The sequence below is a fragment of the Vombatus ursinus genome, unplaced genomic scaffold, assembly GCF_900497805.2.
Source record: "Vombatus ursinus unplaced genomic scaffold, bare-nosed wombat genome assembly UNPS02014770.1, whole genome shotgun sequence".
Classification (NCBI taxonomy): Eukaryota; Metazoa; Chordata; class Mammalia; order Diprotodontia; family Vombatidae; genus Vombatus; species Vombatus ursinus.
Window position 1 is genome coordinate 32,641,996 of NW_020954548.1, and position 17,307 is coordinate 32,659,302.

At 48.5% G+C, this 17,307-nt stretch overlaps 2 protein-coding genes across 4 annotated transcripts in view; one reads left to right on the forward strand and one right to left on the reverse strand.

Annotated features, from left to right (window-relative positions):
• SEZ6L2 (seizure related 6 homolog like 2) overlaps window positions 1-13,127 on the forward strand; it is a 14,469-nt gene extending 1,342 nt beyond the window's left edge. The window contains exons 2-18 of one of the 3 annotated variants that reach the window (XM_027863002.1): window positions 337-468; window positions 937-1,233; window positions 1,444-1,583; window positions 2,440-2,641; window positions 4,710-4,895; window positions 5,191-5,359; window positions 5,792-5,955; window positions 7,334-7,534; window positions 7,987-8,125; window positions 8,613-8,809; window positions 9,094-9,288; window positions 10,221-10,412; window positions 10,585-10,776; window positions 11,166-11,204; window positions 11,433-11,550; window positions 11,852-11,948; window positions 12,317-13,127. In XM_027863002.1, the coding sequence (XP_027718803.1) occupies window positions 337-468; window positions 937-1,233; window positions 1,444-1,583; window positions 2,440-2,641; window positions 4,710-4,895; window positions 5,191-5,359; window positions 5,792-5,955; window positions 7,334-7,534; window positions 7,987-8,125; window positions 8,613-8,809; window positions 9,094-9,288; window positions 10,221-10,412; window positions 10,585-10,776; window positions 11,166-11,204; window positions 11,433-11,550; window positions 11,852-11,948; window positions 12,317-12,346 (2,690 nt within the window). In that variant the 3' untranslated portion in view covers window positions 12,347-13,127. The remainder of the gene's footprint in view (window positions 1-336; window positions 469-936; window positions 1,234-1,443; window positions 1,584-2,439; window positions 2,642-4,709; window positions 4,896-5,190; window positions 5,360-5,791; window positions 5,956-7,333; window positions 7,535-7,986; window positions 8,126-8,612; window positions 8,810-9,093; window positions 9,289-10,220; window positions 10,413-10,584; window positions 10,777-11,165; window positions 11,205-11,432; window positions 11,551-11,851; window positions 11,949-12,316) is intronic. The other 2 variants (XM_027863004.1, XM_027863005.1) reach the window with 2 other exon arrangements.
• A 952-nt stretch (window positions 13,128-14,079) lies between these two features.
• LOC114043626 lies at window positions 14,080-17,078 on the reverse strand. The gene is made up of 8 exons (XM_027862697.1): window positions 16,977-17,078; window positions 16,559-16,634; window positions 16,278-16,458; window positions 16,018-16,069; window positions 15,521-15,575; window positions 15,225-15,296; window positions 15,007-15,141; window positions 14,080-14,244 (listed from the first exon to the last, which is right to left on the reverse strand). The coding sequence occupies exons 2-8, from the start codon at window positions 16,628-16,630 to the stop codon at window positions 14,080-14,082; spliced, it is 732 nt and encodes a 243-aa protein (XP_027718498.1). The 5' UTR covers window positions 16,631-16,634; window positions 16,977-17,078.
• Window positions 17,079-17,307: the final 229 nt, after the last annotated feature.

Sequence of the window (17,307 nt, forward strand, 5' to 3'; positions counted from 1 at the left end):
TGAGATAAGAATGGAATCAATAACTTAACCTACCATCCAGGAGCTGTCCATGTTCTGTCAGAAGTACATGGAGGGCATTCATTTCCTTTCCTTATATCTAACTAACCGAGGAAACAGAATGGCAGGAATTTTAATTATCTATTTCCAACGGCTCCCTACCCCAAGTTCTGCTTCCTAATCCAGAGGAGAAAGGACCAGAACCAGGGACTGAGCTTGTAGTGATTGAGAACTGAGAGGATTGTGAGAGTATTAAAAGGAGCAATATAGGAGAAGCACAAATATGGAAGAAAGAGGGAGTAAACAATCCTCTCAGACACATGGGACATTTCCTCCTAGGTGTGCCTCTAAAGGAGGAGGAGACCCTGGCTGGGGAAAGCAGTGAGTCTCCCACAATTCCACCAGCTGCACTGGCTGAGCTGCTATATGGAGCCCTACTAAGGAGAGGGCCAGAGATGGGGGACATCCCTGGTAAGACTCAGAAAGGCCAAGGCATAGGGGCAAAGAAATTCAGAGATAGGGAGGAAGACAAAAAGAGAAAATAATCAAAAGGGAAGTTGATAGCTACAAATGTTTAGAGGTACATGGGGTGGAGGGCTTAAGGGAATAATGTGAAAGATCACTAGGGTCATGGAATATAACAGTTTGAAGTGTGAGTACAGTCTAGGCTTTATCTCAGGGTCTATTGTGGAGGGAATTACTAGAAATAAGAGTTCTCTGTGGGCTATCTCCTCATCCTAGTCAGTCTGAGCCTTGACCTGAATCCTTCTGGGGGGATCCATTGGGAGAACCTGGGCTCAGTGCAGGAGGGCTGTGGGTAAGGATGGAGGGCCAACTCCTTTTATTCTCCAGCCTATCACCTAGAAGAACCCTTTCTGTCCCAAAGGCTACTCAGATTCCTTACTTCAGATTTTCCTTCTCTCCACCCCACTGTCTCAGGATCCCTTCTGGTCCCCACACTACCTGCTGATACAGAAGACCAGACTCTTGCCCCACCCTCCCCACCTTGGGTCACAGAACCAGGGACAGGACCCCTGACAACAGCTGTGACTCCCAAGGGAGCAAGGGGGGCTGGGCCTACTGCACCTGAGCTACTGACCCCACCTCCTGGAACCACAGCCCCACCCCCACCAGGTCCTGCCTCTCCAGGCCCACCTCTTGGGTCTGAGGGAGGAGAGGAAGAGACCACAACCACCCTCATTACCACAACCACAGTTACCACAGTGACAAGCCCAGGTAATATACCAATGGGGAGAGGAGGATGCTGTGCACAAATGGATGAGTAGTGATGTATATAGAGATGGGAATAAGGTTCTGAGAGAGATGAGAATGTATGGTATTTAAAGATAGAACTATAAGATTGATTAGGAGGTATGAGTATGGGGGAGGGAAAATGAGGATGCCTGAATTGTCATGGGAAGTCCATGACCCTGTGTTTTTTCTTAGTTTTATGTAACAATAACGTCTCAGAGGGTGAAGGTTATGTGGAATCACCAGAGTTTGGGCGTTCAGCTGCTCCCACTCTAGGACCCCTCGACTGCACTTACAGCATCTCTGTCTATCCTGGCTATGGCATTGAAATTCAGGTACTTAGGGCCTCATTCTGACCTCTAGAAATTTCAGAGTTCCTTCTCCTTCCCTTTCCCTGGAAGGGTGGTAGTGACAGGGAAGGTATTGAAAGAGCACTGTCCTAGGAGTTGTACATTGTGTAATTTCAGAGCCAGTAAACCTTAGATACCATCTACTCCAACCTTTTCACTATTCAAATGAAGACCCTGATGCCCAGAAAAAGAAAGTGATTTGCCCAGAGTCATGTTGATAATAAATGGCAGAGCTGAGACCAGAACCCAGTTCTGACTCACTTCAGAGTTCTTTCTACTACATCACGCTAACCTGGGTTCTTGTCCCGGTTCTGCTACTACCTAGCTGTGTGACCTTGGGGAATTCACTTGACTTCTCTGGTTGCTAGTTTCCTCATCTGTAAAATGTGAGGACTGGACTAGATTACAATAGTAATTCACATGTATATGGTACTTTATAGTTTACAAAATGCTTTTCTCACTACGACTCAGGTTGTACAAATCAATAAACAAAGAAGTTCAATGACTTGCTTACTATCAGAGAGCTCCCAGATAAGGGTTCTGGGGCACAGAATGGTGTTGGGTAGATGATATGAGAGCCCTTTTCACACTGATTAAGACACAGGAGTGGGGGATCCAAGATTCAAATGTGGGTCTTCTGCTTTTAAGTCCAGTTCTCTTAATACTATATTCCCAAGGTTCCTTCCAGTTCTAACATATAATTCTATTAATATTCAAAAAAGTATAGACCACTACAGAAGGGGGAAGTGGATAGGAGAGAATGGGAAGGGCTAGGCAGGATCAAGGACTTTTGCCTATGCTTTATCCTCCTTCTAGCCTGGTCTATTGCTTAATCTTCCAGGTGCAGTCTCTCAACCTGTCCCGAGAAGAGGGGCTGCTTGTGTTGGCTGTGGGTGGTGCACCAGCCCCAGCACCCCAGCTCCTGGCCAATGCCTCCCTACTAGGGGTGGGCCAAGTTCTTCGGAGTCCAACTAATAGGCTGCTTCTGCATTTCCGGAGCCCCCGGACCCCTCGAGGTGGTGGCTTCAGGATCCACTATCAGGGTGAGAAGAATTAAGGTCCTGAAGTGGGGCTGTAGTCAGGTGGACAGATGGTGTAGCCATACAAGGACCACTTGGAGTACCTACAGGCACATCTCCAAGATGACTGATAGTGACTAGGCAATAGGATGGAGGAACACAGATGATATAGAGGGATGGGTGTGGTCACCCTGGGCTAAGTATCCAATATTCAGTGCTCCCAAATGAGAGCACTTGGGGCACTACAGGATGGTATTGGGTAGATGATATGGGGGCACTTCTCACATTGACTAGGCCACCTCAAATCCTCCCATGGTCTACCAAAGAGTAGTCAGGGCTGGATAGGTTCAAAAAGGACATCTGTTCAAATATTGCAAATACATATGTAAACATACTGATCTTGCCTATACTTCCATATAAATACATGGATTTTTAGGTACACCATGCATGCATGCAAGACCTATACATCCATATATACATATGTATTCATGCATATCCCATGTATATTTAAACTTGCATACATATTCACACATAGCAGAGAAGCCACCACACTTTCCCAGTTCGCAGTCCTGTTGTTTCTATCGTGATTCTCTCCTACTATCCTCCAAATAAGAGAATGAGGTTCCTTGGGTCAATAGTGCCCTCAAGATTGGTTTGACATGTTGATGTGCCCCCTAAAATGTAAACTATGTTGATTCCTTAAAAATCTTGTAGATCAGGGTCATGAGTCTCTATAAGTCTCCTGGGGTCCCTTCCATTGTAATTCTCCCCATGGACTCGCAGGGACATATGTGCAAAGGTGTCTACTTCAGCAAGGAAGACTAAATGCCTGGTCATTTGAGGGAAGGTAGAGCTAGGAACAGGGCAACTGGGTGGTGCAGGCCTGTAGTCAGGAAGACCTGAGTTCAAATATAGGCTCAGATACTTACTGGCTATGTGACTCTGGACAAGTTACTTTACCTTGTTTGCCTCAATTTACTCATCTGTAAAATGAGCTGGAAATGGCAAACCCCAAATGGTGTCACAAAGAGTTAGATATAAACAACAATAATACATGGGAACAGCCCTAGGCACATGTGACAGGTAAAAAGCCATTCAAATCAGAGGGTGATCTGAAACCATCCCAGACTCTGTGACTGTCATGTAAGACTGGATTTTGAGAGGACATTTTGACCAACAGACTCAGGAAATGAGATTAGTGATGGAGCCACACCTAGAACTCAGACAACTGTCTGACTTGGGAGTCAATGATCATTCTACTATACCATGATGCCTTTTGGAGATATGATCCTTGCTTCCACAGCCTTAGAAGAATGATGATAGGAATAGCAGGAAGTAATCAGAGAACAATACAAGACTATACATGGCCATGTGTGGGCCAAAGCACTGGTGGGAGAGCTTGGGGCTCACTAGTACCACTTTGCTTTACATATACCATTAACTCTTCTGTGAGTTATTACAGAAGAGGAAATGAGGGAGAGAGGTTAACTGCCTTGCAAATGATCACACAGGGGTCAGACTCAACTGTGGACTCCCATCATTTATTTCAGATCTAGTTCACTTTACCTTAAGAAATTTACCTTCTAGGGGCAGCTAGGTGATGCACTGAATAGAGCACTGGCCCTGGAGTCAGGAGGACCTGAGTTCAAATCCAGCCTCAGACACTTGACACTTACTAGCTGTGTGACCCTGAGCAAGTCACTTAACCCTATTGCCTAGCCAAAAAAAAGGAAAAAAGACAGAAATTTACCTTCTTCACCTCTCTAATCATCTTGATTCAGTACCGACTCACTCAGTTCAGTAATCTTTCCATGATGCCTTTTATATGCTATATTCAATTGATGTTATACTACTTTGTATTTGATGATTTTATATCCTCCTCAAGTTTTTAGCAATTGTCCCTAGGAAGTTTGGTAACAGTTCAGGGTTGACTACTTTATGCTTCAGTCAGGGACCCTCAAGGTTAGACTGGAATGGATGGGCAGGAGGAATTGAAGAGAAGCCAGAGGGATAAGGAAGGGAAGAGCAAAGAGTGTCTAGTATGAAACTGAAAGGAACAGCCAGTCCTGGATTTCTCCTTGTATTCTCTTAGCTTACCTCCTGAGCTGCGGCTTTCCCCCCCGGCCACCCCATGGAGATGTGAGTGTGACAGACCTGCACCCTGGAGGCACTGCCACCTTCCACTGTGACTCAGGCTACCAGTTGCACGGGGAGGACAGCCTCATCTGCCTGAATGCCACCCGACCAGCCTGGAGTGGGGAACCTCCTGCCTGCCTTGGTGAGCACCAGGGTAGCAGGGGAAAATGAATTCCTGGCTTAGGGAGAAGGGAAGGGGAGATAGATGGGAGAAGATTCTTATGTCTCAGAGTATTGCTGCCTGGGCAAAAGCATTCAAGTCCCTGGAAGTGAGACTAGGTGAGTAGCCCAGAGAGACAGGGCTTTGGGGAATGTGATGGGGTACAGAGTCTCTTACCTAAAAAACAGAAGTCACCTTGAGGGGCTGGGGGAGAACAAAGAAAAAGAAGAGAATGATTTCTTGCTCAGGTGCTTTTGTGACTCCTACTTCCCTTCAGCTGCCTGTGGAGGCTCCATCCACAATGCTACCCTTGGCCGGATTGTCTCCCCTGAACCTGGAGGGGCTGTAGGGCCCAACCTTACCTGCCGATGGGTCATTGAGGCGGCTGAAGGACGGAGACTGCACCTGCACTTCGAAAGGGTCTCACTGGATGAGGATAATGATAGGTGAGGGAACTGTGGAAGAGAAAGCTCTTACCTCACAGTGGGAAGGAGAGCCACAGGAGAGAAAGTTCTCACCTGGAGGTGGAGGCAGTGACTATACGGAGAAGTCTCTCACTCTATATGGGGGAAGGAGGGTTCTTGGGAGAAGGTTCTCACCTGCAAGGGGGGCTCTAGGGGAAAAAGTTCCCTTTCCCATCCCATGGGGGAGAGGGCTCTCACCCTGGAGGTGGGGAGGGCTGTGGGGGAGCAGACTCTTGTCCCATGGAGGGAGGACGGCAAGGGGAAAGAGGGATATAGGGATATAGGGGAAGAGGTTCTCACCCCAGTGAGGGAATTATAAAGGAGAAAACTAAGTGACCAACTGGGATGAGGCTCTGGAGGTTAAGAAGCTTCTTCTCTTGCCTGGTGGCCCTGATCACCTCCTCCCATCCCCAGACTGGTGGTCCGATCTGGGGGTGGTCCCCTCTCCCCACTGATCTACGACTCAGACATGGATGATGTCCCAGAGAGAGGACTGATCAGCGATGCCCAATCCCTCTATGTGGAACTGCTTTCTGAGACACCAGCCAACCCTTTGCTACTAAGCCTCCGATATGAGGGTAACAAGCCCCCCAAGGGGGACCCCAAGCCCAAGGCATACCATACTCCTAATCCTTCAAAAGATAGCCCGTCCTTTTTCAGACTAACTCTGTTTCTGTTTTGTCATTCATTGCATGATTAGGGACTAACTGTAAGAACCCTGAAATATATAGATCTCAAAACTGAACACTACACTTCATCTTCTAGAGAAGTCCTCCAATTCTACCCTTCTTGAGTTTCCCATACCCTATAGAATTTCTCATACTCTAACATCCCAAACCTTATAGACCCCACACAATACCTCTAACCCAAGACTAATTCAGAAAGCTCTCTTTAAATCTAGTGAGGACCCAAGCAATAGTTCCCCGGACCCCATAAATCCACTTTCCCCTTCTTATGTAGTCCTGAATCCTCTGCATTCCCACCACTCCCTCCATACCAAACTACTGTTCTCTTTCCTCAGCCCGGACTAGTCAGGCATTTGTGGTGGAGAGAATGAATGAAGGGGTCATGCCCCTGGAAACTGACAAGGGCATCATGGGAATCCCACAGACCCACTCCAGCCTAGGGCCCATTTCCCATACCTTACAAACATCCTTTGCCTTCTTTCTTCCCCTGCAAACTTGAGAACCTCTCCACAATGTTCTTCTCTGGCCTTACAAAGTAATTTACTACCCACAGTAAAATTGGTGAAGGTCTGAAAATGGGTGGAAGGTGAGGAGAAGGGAAAGCATCATTGTGCAGGGCGTATCTCCCCTCAGGCAGCAGGTATAGGGTTAGGGAAGGCAAATTAATGTGAGTTCTTAAACCAAGAATGTAAAGCCCTGTTAGAAGGGTGAAGGTACCATTAATTAGCTAGGTTATCTCCTCATCTGTAAAATGAAGGATTGATAAATTAGATGGCATCTGAAAGCCCTACTGTTCTCCCATGCTAGGAGTCTAAATAGGGAAAGGAGATGGTGAGGAATCATGCACTGTCTTTCAAATATGATTACGAATAACTTCTGGATTATTTGTTTTAGATTATTGATAATATCATGAACTTCCATCAGCAGGAATAATCAAGAGGCTACTGTTGGGTTTTGTTTTGGTCCAGACCAGTGATTTCACTGGTATAGGGAATTTCCAGCATGGAAATTCCTTGTATCAATGAGGATGGACAACTTGTCTGTAATCTTAGTTGTTGGGGACACTGAGAGATTAAGTCACTTGTCCATGGTCAAACCATTAGTATGTGTCAAAGGCCCCTTGACCAATTTTGCAGTCTCCCAGGATGAAGTTTCTGCCAGGAACAGATGAAGAGGGGGTGAAGAAGACGCAGAAGGGTGGGGAATGGGAAAGGGAAAGAAGAGTATGAAAGGCCTTTGCTGGGTCCCCTGACTGCTGTTTATTCCCCAGCCTTTGAGGAGGATCGATGCTTTGCGCCATTCCTGGCTCATGGCAATGTCACTTCCACGGATCCCCAGTTCCGTCCTGGAGCACTGGCTACATTCTCCTGCCTCCCAGGGTATGCCCTGGAACCCCCTGGTCCCCCCAGCGCCATTGAGTGTATTGACCCCTCTGATCCCCACTGGAATGACACTGAGCCAGCCTGCAAAGGTGAGTCCCTTTCAAATATGGGGACAGCATGTACCTGGATCCTGTGTTCTTGAGCCCCTCTCATACAATATTATTAAGTGGCCTAAGACAGAAACAATCCCTCTTCCAAATGGAGACCTCTGTCCCCAACCCAGCATCATATTCCTATAAAGGTAAATGTGGAATCCTTAATAATCATATTGGAATTAAGGATGGTTACCCAGTATTGGAACCAAACCCTAAACCAATCCTAAGGACTGAGCCTGGTTCAGCCCCCCAGAGCTTTGACCCCTTGAAGGCCTTAACTCATTAATACCTCTGTGACCTTAGGCAAGTCACTTCCTGCTTCTGAGCCTCAGTTTCCTCATCAATAAAATGAGAGTTGGATTAGATAATAACTAAGGTCATTTCAGGCTCTAAATGTTATCTTCCTACTATCCTTTCTTCTGCCTCATTCCTTCCCCTCGCACCAGCGATGTGTGGCGGGGAGCTGTCTGAGTCTGCTGGTGTGGTCCTCTCTCCCGACTGGCCCCAGAGCTACAGCCCTGGGCAGGACTGTGTATGGGGCCTTCACGTCCAGGAGGAAAAGCGGATCTTGCTCCAAGTTGAAATGTACGCACTGGTGGTAGGAGAGGGAGGAAAGACTTTTGGGGGGGCAAGAATGAAGGGATGTTGTCTAGGGCCATAAGACTCTGTTGAGAATGCACATCCCTTGAAGGAGGGAAGTAGATTCAATATTACTGGCTTCAAGGGATGCTAAGGGGTGGGGGTTGTTTCCTAAACTCGGCCTGGGATGATGTGGCTGGAGCTAGTAACAGGCTTTGGAATCCCCAAGACCAGCTTTGTAGGATGCAGTGGGGAATCCACAATGGCCAGCTTCACAAATTCCCATGATATCTTAGGCATTTTCCAGGGGACACATTCCATCTCAAATGCCTGACTGGACTTGGCAGAGGAAGGAGGGCAGAAGTGGGGCAAGGGGATCAAGTGAAGATGTAGAGAGAGGAAGGCCAATGCCGTGGACAGAGTCAGCCTAAAACTGAGGGATTGGGGGTATGTGTTGGGGCCACCACTTAGTATCCCATCTGCATTCCTACAGCCTGAATGTTAGGGGAGGGGATATGTTGACCCTGTTTGATGGAGATAGCCCCAGTGCTCGAGTCCTAGCCCAGCTTCGAGGGCCCCAGCCTCGTCGCCGCCTTCTCTCCTCTGGCCCAGATCTCACCTTGCAGTTTCAGGCACCGGCTGGGCCCCCTAACCCTGGTTTGGGTCAGGGCTTCGTGCTGCATTTCAAAGGTAATTGGGCACAGAGGTCAGGAGGGGATGATTCAAGACCCCAGTCAGAGACAATGATTGCAGAGGATCCTTAGCCTGGCCAGAGGTCCCAGGATAGGGGTCCTTGGTCTCATCCAGAGACATCGAGGTCTTAGGGACCCTTCACCAGACCAAAAACCCTGAGAAAGGAATTCCCAAACCTGATGGAGATCCCTAAGACTGGAGATCCCAGGCTTAACTCAAGATCTCAAACCTAGGGCCTCACGCTCACCCCTCAAAATCTTCTGTCTCTCACCCCTCCCTAGAGGTTCCTCGGAATGACACATGCCCAGAATTACCCCCTCCAGAGTGGGGCTGGAGGACAGCATCCCATGGAGACTTGATCCGGGGGACAGTGCTCACTTATCAATGTGAGCCAGGCTACGAGCTGCTCGGCTCTGACATCCTCACGTGTCAGTGGGACCTGTCTTGGAGTGCTGCGCCCCCAGCCTGCCAGAAAAGTGAGCCCTAATCCCTCTCCTTCCCTAGGCTCCACCCCACTCTAACCAAAGAGTGAACTCCATCCCTATCCTCTCCAGATCTCCAGGCTCCACCCCCTCAAGCCTTTCTCTAGCCTACTCTTCCAGGCTTGGGCAGGGGAATGGGGAGAGGGGAGAAAGGGAAAGCGAAAGCCCCTCCCTCAGGCCCTGCCCACAGCTCCCCTCTAGCCTGGGCAATGTCTATTTTTTTTTTTTTTTTTTGGTGAGGCAATCAAGGGTAAGTGACTTGCCCAGGGTCACACAACTAGTATGTGTCTGAGGCTGGATCTGAACTCAGGTCCTCCTGACTCCAAGGTTGGCGCTCTATCCACTGTGCCACCTAGCTGCCCCTGGCAATGGCTATTTTGAAATAGATTAAAGATTGTCAGAATTGGAAAGATTGCCTAATGATTAATATGAACTCTAATCCAATCCCCTCATTTGGCAAGAGGACATAGTAACTTTGAGCAAATCACCTCAACTCTCTGGGCCTCATTTATTCATATGTCCAGGGGCAGGGGCCTGAGCCAAGGGATTCTTGGCTCTCCAACCTCCAGGATCCATAGTCGAGTTGTTAGAACCAAACCAGGGCTCCCCATTCTAGGCTGGTACTTTTTTCTACGCCACCTAACCTAATCAGGTGTTCTGAGCCAAGCATTTTGCTACCTGTAACATGCTATACAAATGTGAACTTCTACCACCTAGGCTCCCCTGATCTCTGAAGCTGATCAGAAAACCATGGTAGGAGTCTAGTCTAGACATGCACCTTGACACTTGACTTGACCCAAGTTTAAGCTAGTGCTCAGTGCAAGGTAGAGGGTGTTCAGGGGTGCTTGTTAATGGAAGAAGAATCCCTCCATGTCCCTCATTTCTTCGCTTCCCCTAACATGCGTTCTCTCCTCTTGGTCATCTAGTCATGACCTGTGCAGACCCTGGAGAAATCAGTAATGGGCACAGGACAGCTTCTGATGCGGGCTTCCCCATTGGCTCCCACATTCAGTATCGATGTCTGCCTGGCTACAGTCTAGAGGGGGCAGCTGTCCTCACTTGCTACAACCGGGACACAGGCACCCCCAAGTGGAGCGACCGTGTCCCCAAGTGTGTCCGTGAGTCCCCAGCCCTGGTTGTGGGTAGAGAGATTTGCAAGGGTGGGAGGGTAGGGGTGACACTGAGAAGGGAAAGACAATGTCCCAAAGCCTGGGATGAAAGGCAAATTGTGCAGAGAAAGTAATGAGAATGGGCAGTAAGTAACTAGGCCCTGGCTTCTGCCTCCTCCAGTGAAGTATGAGCCATGCCTGAACCCAGGCGTCCCAGAGAATGGCTACCAGACCCTGTACAAGCATCACTACCAGGCTGGGGAGTCTCTCCGATTCTTTTGCTATGAGGGATTTGAACTTATTGGCGAGGTCACCATCACCTGCCTCCCGGGACACCCCTCTCAGTGGACCAGCCAGCCCCCACTCTGCAAAGGTACTTGGAAGGAGAAAGGGAAGGGTTTTACAGGGCTTCCAAGGGCCAGGAGGAGGGCTCAACCTGTGTCAGCTCCTAGATTCTGGAAAGGAAGTAGGAACAAAGAACTGGAAGTCAGAGGTCCCTGGTGGAGGAGATGGGGCTTGGGGAGGCAGGGTTATTGATCCTTAGGAATTATAAGGAGTGAAATAGGACAAGAGAACTATGGAGAAGGGCCACTTCAGGAGTTCTGAAAAATGAAGGAATAGAGCTTTGGGGAAGAGAAGTACAGACTTAGGATTTGGGTAGATTGAACAGAGTGAAAAGAGAGAAGGTTCTCCTGCCTGGCCTGGCCTCCTGCCCTCCCCCCTCACTGGCTCAGACCCCACTCCCCCCTCCTCTCCCTGCAGTGGCCTATGAGGAGCTACTGGACGACCGAAAACTGGAAGGTCAGTGAGGAATGAGGGGGAGAGCCAGGGCCTGGTTGGGGCAGGATGCCTGGGTTTGGGGAGGGGAACAGGCTCTCTGAGGGAAGAGTCAGGGGCTGGGGGGCACAGGCCACTTGGGGTCCTTGAGGGAACTGAAGGCTACAGGGCAAAGGCCCTTGTTCCCTTGAAAGAGAGAGCCCAAGGCTAGGAAGCAGAATACCAAAGTTCACTGTCCTTTCCTCCCTGCAGTGACCCAGACCACAGATCCTTCTCGGCAAATGGAAGGTGGAAATCTAGCCCTGGCCATCCTGCTGCCCCTGGGCCTTGTCATCTTACTCATTGGGGGTGTTTATCTCTACTACACTAAGTGAGCACACTGATTTTGGAGTAGTGGGTGGGCCTGGGCTGTTCACAGATGGATGCCAATGGAGGTCAAGTAGCCCAGGGTTCCAAGTTCTGACTGGGTCACCCTCAACCTGTCCTGAAGAGATCAGCTCATTGGTTGGTTCTGGGCTCCATCTAGGCTGTGCAAGCTGTAGCCTTGGGGAACCTTGGGGGTAGTAGTGGGTGGTTGCTGGGTGTTTTGGGACATGATGGGGAGGGATGAATTATGGAGAATGATAAAGATGGCAAATAGAACCCATGTTTTCTTGGCTTTTCTCTCCCAGGCTACAAGGAAAATCTCTGTTTGGCTTTTCTGGATCTCACTCCTACAGCCCTATCACTGTGGAGTCTGATTTTAGCAATCCACTTTATGAAGCTGGGGTGAGTAGCAACCTTCGTCCAGCCCTGCTTCCTGGGGTTTATGACCTGAGTTCTGACCTCACGAGCCCCATAAATCCCAGTCCCAACCCCACTCGAGAGCCTGTCTTGAAAAGTTCCCTGTAGGCTTCTTGCCTAACCTTTCCCATCTCTCCTTTCCCCTCTCAGAGACTCCCAGCTCCTTTCTTCATTAATTCAGTGGCTCCGCAGCCATCAAAAATCCTCAACCCTTTGTCCTGACTCTCCTCAGAACACCCAAGTCCTTAACCCTTAAGAACCTCCTGGGGCCACCAGATGGTGACTATCACCCTCCTTACCCTGCCTCCCACCCCCAACAAGCTGACGGATGACACTGTTATCTCTGCCCCCAGGACACAAGAGAGTATGAAGTCTCCATCTAAGCACCAATGGAGGGAGCAGGACCTTTGGGTGTCCCTTCCTGATGCCCCCCCCAGACCAATCTGGGAAGGGGGAGGGAGGAAGTAAAGGGAACTGGACCCTCCACTTCTAGCTCTTGCCACCTCATACTTCTCCCTTCCCCTCCTTGTAAATACCCTAAGACCCCATTAAGGACAATAAACACCCTGGAGATCCTCTGGTAAATAAGCCAGCATCCTGCCTCCCAAGTCATCCTTTTTCTCTGTTGCCAAATGCAGGGGGTCCTTTCTTTTGCCTTCTATACCCATTATTGGGCTCCCCAGCCCTAAAATACAGGGCTGTCTCTTGGTTGCTCAGTACTGGGGTCAATCGTAAGGGGAGAAGGGTAATATTCCTTAGTCCAGGTCCTGACCTACTCGCCCCTGTGGCTACCACCAGGTAATGGGCCCCAGGGGTCGATATCAGAGGGCTTGACACCATTTTTCCTGCCCTCTGGTTGCTCTTATTGCTTGCCAGTTCCCTGGCCACACAAATTCCTGTCCCACCAGCACAGTCCATTCTTGGCCTTCCCTTTTGCTCTACCCTCACCCACTGCTCCCTCAGGCCAAGAGTTCCAACCAGTCCCTTTTAGCCCAATAGCCCTAGTCCTTATGCTAGGCAGAGTAAGAGTAGGAGGGCTAGGGAAATGACCCCCTATCTCCTGCAGTCTCTCCCTCCCTCCAGGTTCTCCCAATTCTACCCTTTACCCCTTCTGGCTTCTGGATTTTTGTTTTCAAGCAATAAACAGAAAATCACCATTTGTAACTGGGCCCAGTGTTATGGTGGGGGCAGCTTATAAGTGGGAAGAGGGAGGAGCAGTGTTTGTTGGGGGAATGCAAAAACAAGACCCACTCTTACGGAAGCTGACTAGGTTCAATTGAGGTTTGGAGAGAATACCCTTTGAACTCTTAACTAAAGATCTAACAACAACAGCCCTTCAGAGAGAAATGGGGCTGGGAGAATGAAAAGGGAACTTCTAGCTCGTCCAATCTCACCACCATATTGTACAGCTGAGAAAAAAGAGGCCTGGAAAAGGAAAGTGACTTTTACAAAGCCACACACTGATTTAGAGCAGAGCTGGGACTAGAAATAAGGTCCCCTGATTCCTTGTGTAGTTGGTATTCATTCCATTCCACCATAATGGCGTAAGGAGAGCCAGGAACTCCTCTTATCCCTAGAGCTCAAAGTTCTATAGCCAACCCGCAACTGACAATGTTAATAATGGAGGGAAACTCTGGGAAAGATGATCCCAAACTAGGGAATTCAAGGGAACAGATAATTCAAAATAGCAGATAATCAATAATACTAGATAAAAAAAAAAAACCCAGCAGATAATGTGCAATACTGGATAGTGCACGAACACTTTTCATTCTCTTTGGGGATGAAGTTATATGATGCTGGTTCATAAGATCTTTTTTTTTTTTTGGTGATGCTGAGCTTTGATGAATGCTACTATAAAAACAGAATTTGCCCTTTTTCCAGCAAGCTGGCTGTGGAGGGATAGACTGTGGTTCAATAGTAAAGCCATGTGACCTAGACAATCTACCTTGTAGATCATATACACCTGAGGAACTTCTCAAAGATGGGTGAATTCCCTGTTCCCTTCCCTCCCTTGCACCAGGGGCACTCTATCCCATTCATCACCCTCCTCAGAGATGGTCAGACCACAGCATTGCCTGAATTGGGGAAGGGGAAGGCAGGGGCCCCCGTCTCTTTATTAGTGTCTGTTTCCTGCTGGTATGGCTGGGCTGAAGGGGGTGAAGAAGAATGTTACTTTTGTTTGAGATCTTCTTTGGGCCTCAGGGATGGTGACGCTCATAGCCAGAAGTCCACCCTGGGATTTGTCAGATAAACTGTTAAGAATGGGACCTTGAGCCACATTCTGAGGGGAGAGAAGAAAAAGAGGAGAGGAAGTGTAAGCTCCCTCTGCTTTGCCTATACAGTTGCTTCTTGGATCAAAAGTCTAAGGCAGAAGACTATCTGCTTCTAAAGCATTCTGAGGAAAGTACTCTTTATCCCTTAAGATGGGAGAAGTTACTTATTTATTTTTCCTATCCTATAATCTTTCCCCATCTTTTTCTGACCTTTTGCTCATTCTTCCCATATTATTACGACAAACCTAGATCCTGCGTGTCTGGGCAACGCCCCCCCCCCCCCAAAACAACCAAAAACAAACACCCCTCCCAAAGAATCTTAGTGGTTGAAGGGTTTTGTAAGTCATTTAGCCTAACATCCCCTAATGAAGAAATCTCACCTACAACCTGTTTGAGAGATGGTCATCCAGTCTTTGCTTCAACACTTCTAGCAAACCAGAGCTTTTTGAGGCAGCTGATGGGCAGTTCTGATGGAAAATCCTTCCTAAATGGGAATCTGTCTCTCTGTCACTTCCTTCCATTGAGTCTATTTCTTCCCTCTACAGTAATACAGAATACAGCTATTCCCTCTTCCAGATGATAGCACTTCAAATCTATGAAGTCCAAGTCTCTTCTCTTCCAAGCTAGATAGACTTAGTTCCTTCAAGAGCTACATATAAGAATAATTTCCAGGCCCATCCTGATCCTGGTCACCTTTCTTTGGGTGAATTCTACCTTGTTAATGTACCTTTGAATCTACCTTAAAATGTTTCACTCACAATTCAAAGTACCTTGATATTTCCTTGCACTTTTCTGGAGGTAAGGGAAGAGAGGCCTTCTGGATCTGTAGGGTGACGACGAGCAGGCCGGCGGGTAGTCAAAAACTTGGTCCCACCTAGAGTTTCCTCCTGCCGCACAGTCTCTACCTAGGAAGGGTGAAAAATTGATGCAAAACTGTATCCCAGGTGCTAGCCTGAGGACAGAATAAGGAGACCAGGTTCTCTCTCACCTGCTTGTGTTGGGATAGGTCTTTCTCTTTTGACTTCAGCAATTTTACCTTGTCATCTTTAAAATCTTCAACCTGGAGCATTACCAGAAAGAAGAGGGGCTTGGTTCGTTTCTGGGATCTGAAGTATAATCTCTCTTATTCCAGGGTAGGGGAATTCCTGTAGTTTCCTCTCCCAGATGGGAAGGCACAATAATCTTCTCCCTTTCACATCCTTTTCTGCAGTCTACCACTTCCCCTAGCTCTCAATGGGACCCAACCAGTAGGAAGAGAGGGGACCCAAGTAACCTATCACATACCATCTCTCTGGATGGCAGGAGATGAGTTTTGTTTCTGGTCCTGTTTCTGTCAGAACTACAGAGAAGAAGAAAGGATAAGGATGGAGAAAAAAAATGAACTTCTTGGTGGAGAGCTGCTCAGCTATTCTCTCTTGAAAACATAGTAGTTCCCTCCCACCTATAGTTCTTCACAAGATCTCTTCCCCCAGGTGAATTCTCATTTCCCTCTTCCCTTTTGATACAAGGCTCTTCTGCCCTATAGGAAGTGGCAGAAAGTCTACAGAACTTGAAGCCTGAAGACCTGGGTTCAAGGCCTGGCTCTGGCACTAGACCTGTGAGCAAGTCACTTAGCATTTTTGTCTTATCTGTAAAACGGGGAAGATAATGCTTGCACTCTCAACCTCACAAGATTGTGATGAGGAAAACAAATAGTAGAAGCACTACATAACAATATTATTGTTTCTCTTTTCAATTCCCTGGTGCCCAGAGATGTGACATTTCCCCTCAGGGACTCTCACCGAGTATCTGTGCCCTTGGTCCGAGTGGTTGGCAGCACGGAAAACATAGGCCCTAGTTAGAAAGAGTGCCCCTCTCTCTGTGACCAGAAAGAGAAGGAGTTGGAATGGCTAGCCACTGGGGTGGGAAGTGAGATTGAGACTAAGGTAAAGAAACACAAATGCTTGTAAAGTTGTACATAAAGGTGATGTTAGGTGGAAGTGGCATCTAAGGGAGGGGCTGCCAGGGTTCAGAACAGTTCCTAGGGAGTAGACTTAGGGGCTAGAGAGCAGGGCACTGTTATTAGCGCAGGCATCACCATGTCGGGACATCTGTGTTCCCTGGTCCAGTTTTTTCAGTTCCTTGGGCAGATCAGGGCTCAATGTATATTGGGCTCCTATCAGGGCCTCGTTGGCAAGTTCTGTGCTGACACGAGCCAAATACTCCTCAGACCTGGTGATAACCTTGCAGGAGGGATGAAAGTTGAGGGGACCAGGGTGAGATGATTGATTTGGTGGAAAGAACTGCCCCCCCCTTCCCTTTTAGTCCTCTCACAACACTCACCGCTGGTGTAGTGGAATTGTATGAATGTCGAGTGCCCTTTTTCTCCTGAGGCCCTGAAGGACTGGGCTCCATCCCCCTGGGATCAGATAAAGTGAGGTAGGATGAAGATGGGAAGTCATCCCACTTTTTTTTTTTTTAGGGGTTGGGCGGGGCAGAGCCTGAAACCATCCCATTATCAGTTATTTTAAATAAACCTCCTCCTGGTCTCCTTTCTCCAACAGACTAACACACAAATAGTCCTTTATTTCTCCGACCAAAGAGCATCCAGACCATCCCGGGTCTTTTTTCCACCCCCCCTCCCGTCAGCTCTGTCCCCCCTCCCTTTCCTCAATTTGGTCCCTTCACTCTGGTCCCCATTTTCCCCCAGTCTTCAGTGTCTTTTCCCAAACCTAAGGGTCCAGTTTCCCATTTCCCGGACCTGATGTTAGGTAGAAATTGCCTATGGCCCGGGAGGGGAGAGACGGGGAGGTCTTTCTAGTTGCCCCGCCGTTGCTGTTGCTATGGGTACCGGTCGCAGAGGGCTGAGAGGATGGAAGGGGGAGGGGAAGAGTGGCACGGGGAGGTTGCCCCGGGAACCCCGCAGGCCGAGGGAGCTCCGCAGCGTGTTGCTAGGAGACAGCCCCTTTGAGTTCTAGAAGTCAAATCTGAAGTCATCTTTTTTTTTTTTTTCCCGGCATCCCTTTCTTTCTTCTCCGCTCGGGCATCATCTGCAGTAGGAAAACTATTCTGCTTCCAGGGCGGGGAGGATT